The 2,765-nt window shown below is 46.3% G+C and overlaps 1 protein-coding gene across 1 annotated transcript; it reads left to right on the plus strand.

Annotated features, from left to right (window-relative positions):
- Positions 1–509: 509 nt before the first annotated feature.
- Positions 510–1,138, plus strand: LOC138822178 (protein lin-28 homolog A-like). The gene is made up of 2 exons (XM_070014739.1): positions 510–641; positions 743–1,138. The coding sequence occupies exons 1-2, from the start codon at positions 510–512 to the stop codon at positions 1,136–1,138; spliced, it is 528 nt and encodes a 175-aa protein (XP_069870840.1).
- The last annotated feature ends 1,627 nt before the right edge of the window (positions 1,139–2,765 follow it).

A 2,765-nucleotide genomic window follows, 5' to 3' on the forward strand; every position in this document is an offset into this window, starting at 1 on the left:
AATAAACATTGTTAAAATCTGAAAATGTAAATGGGTATACAGGCTTTTTATGCATCATTTTATGAAAAGCCAGTTTTTATGAAACTAAAAGATATAGAATAAAAGAATGGAAGTGAATTGGGTGAGCTAATTATTAGTATAATTTTGTTTTCTATTAGCCCAGTCCTTTGAATGTACATGATGAAGTTAAATTATGTGCTTTCTGACACTTTGCTTCAGTTATTTTTAGAATCTTTGTAGTTATAAGAGTGAATTTGTAGTGTAAATAAATGTCTTTGAATATAATTAGGATTAATCTTTTGTTTTGTGTCCTACTCCCCCAAAATGAGTTATTTTCAAGTGTTAATAGTTTATAATTGAATCTTCAGTATCATAAGAAAATTTGAAAAAAAGGATTGTGCGGAGAAGGTGTAGCCGCCTCTACTCCGAACCTCCCCTTTGCCTCCGCACTTCTCTGGGGCCAGCAGCCACCGACCAGAGGCCTGGGACCGCGGGCTCAGCCAACGACCATGGGGTTGGTGTCCAACCAGCAGTTGGCAGGTGGCTGTGCCAAGGGGGAGGAGAAGGCGCCCAAGGAGGCACCATCGGATGCCGCTCAGGCGGCCGAGGAGCCTCAGCTGCTGCACTGGGCTGCTGCATCTGTAAGTGGTTCAACATGCATGGGGTTTGGCTTCCTATCCATGACAGCCCACCCCAGGGTCTCTCTCTACCTCCTAGTGGACGTCTTTGTGCACCATGTAAGCTGCACTTGGAGGGCTTCTGGAGCCTGAGGGAGGGAGAGGCTGTGGAGTTTAACTTTAAAAAGTATGCCAAAGGCCTAGAATCCATCCGAGTCACTGGGCCCAGTGGGGTGTTCTGTATTGGGAATGAGAAGTGGCCAAAGGGGAAGAACATGCAGAAGCACAGATCCAAAGGAGACAGGTGCTACAACTGTGGTGGTCTAGACCATCATGCCAAGGAATGCAAGCAGCCACCACAGCCCAAGAAGTGCCACTTCTGCCAAAGCATCAACCACATGGTGGCCTCCTGTCCACTGAAGGCTCAGCAGATCCCCAGTTCCCAGGGAAAACCTGCCTACTTTAGGGAAGAAGAAGAAAAGATCCATAGCCTTGCCCTGCTCCCCAAGGCCCAAAAGTGAGCCACCAGAGCCGAGGGCGGCTACTCTTGCTAGCAGGAAGTTTCAAGGAGCTGGCATCAATTGGCAAAGTGGAGAAAGTGGGGATATGGGGTTGGTTGGCGAGTAGCTGGCACTTCCATATGTCTCAGGCCAGGATGTCCCAGCATTACCCCATCTTCTCTTTTGATGAGGGGAAGGGGTGATGCATAGGAATCCCATCATGGTCTATCCCAATTCAAGTGAGGGGCTTTGGGGCAACCACTTTTGAAACCTGCGTACTTTATATGATAAGCTTCACCTGCCCTACATGCTTCCCCTCCCAGCCCCCCAGCCTCCAGCTTGTAAAAGTGACCCAGATTGGCAAGTTGTTCCTTTAAAGAAGGATGTGTCCTATTTCTCTTCCCAGGGTGTGAAACAATTAAGCACAAGACCAGCAGATCCATGGGCCCAAATCCCCAAAGTGTAGTACCCCGGGTAGGAGGACCCATCAGGAGCAAGGCAGGGTTGTTTTGTTTTGTTTTGTTTTTTGCCTGTCCACCATCTCCTCCCCTGCACATCTTGTTTCCTCATCACCCTATCTTGAGCCTTAGTGCTGGGAGAGCTGGTCCAGGAATTGGATTGTGATGACAGGCAACATGGGTGACTAGGGAATGGCTGCAAACCTGCTGCTCTGAGCTTCTCCCCGCTCCCGCCCCCATTTCTGGGCCAATGTGATTGTAATTTACTTGTTCCCTTGGATAACTGCACTTTGGGTCCCGGCTTTCTCCAGTATGCCAAGCCTGCAGTATCTGTGCGAATGACATATCTTGTGCATTTTAATTTTTTTTCTTATTATAAATATTCTGGTTTTGTATTTTTATAGATTTTAATCTTAAGGCCCTCCTTCCTGCACTGTGTTCTCAGGTACATGAGCAATCTCAGGGATAAATGGGCAAAAGCTCCAGGTCGGCATAGCAGGAAGAGTTTGTTGTTTCTATCACCATGGAGAGCAACCATTTGGAGTGCATAGCCTATTGAACTACTTCATTTTTGCCAGTTAGAGCTGGCTTTTCTGCCATAGAGTCCTCTTGAAACCCCCTCAACCCTTGGAAATGTTTCATGGGAGACTAGGCTTTTAATTGGGTTGCCCCATGACTTGTTCTCCTTCTGCTGGAAGAATGGAAATTAGTCTAAACAGGAAACGGTGGTGCAGACAAGGTAGAAGACGCCCAAAGAGGAAGCCAAGGTTAGTAATGATTGTCTAATCCTATGGCTATGCGATTTGTTTTCTTTCCATATACCACATCTATCCTTCACTAGGTTAGCCTGGGATTACTGTGCAAGTAACTGTATATGAATTTTTTTTCCTCTAAGAAATGGGAATTGATATGTTTGGCTTTTAAGACCACAGATTTGTGTCCACCTTGTACTAGCCATGCAGGGATGGATCTATAAAAAGCAAGGACCAAAATCCTCAGTCTTGGCTTCCAGGGAAAACCATAAGTGAAGGCCTCTCTCTGGAGCGCGTGTCCTGCCCTGCTGCATAATTGTTCATAGTGTTGTTAGCTAAAGGAGAAAAAGGAGGTTTCGTTTACATGCTGTGAGTCACCGCAAACCTACCTCATGTGTTGAAACGGGACAAATGCAATAGAATGCATTGGGTGATGTG

The sequence above is a fragment of the Dipodomys merriami genome, unplaced genomic scaffold, assembly GCF_024711535.1.
Source record: "Dipodomys merriami isolate MVZ:Mamm:240054 unplaced genomic scaffold, mDipMer1.0.p SCAF_997, whole genome shotgun sequence".
In the NCBI taxonomy this organism is placed as follows: Eukaryota; Metazoa; Chordata; class Mammalia; order Rodentia; family Heteromyidae; genus Dipodomys; species Dipodomys merriami.

What these genes read in the sequence shown, in the direction of transcription:
- LOC138822178 (XM_070014739.1), top strand. Translation starts at nt 510, where the DNA reads ATGGGGTTGGTGTCCAACCAGCAGTTGGCAGGTGGCTGTGCCAAGGGG. An exon ending in TGCACTGGGCTGCTGCATCT is followed by an intron (nt 642 to 742) that starts GTAAGTGGTTCA and finishes GCACCATGTAAG; the next exon opens with CTGCACTTGGAGGGCTTCTG.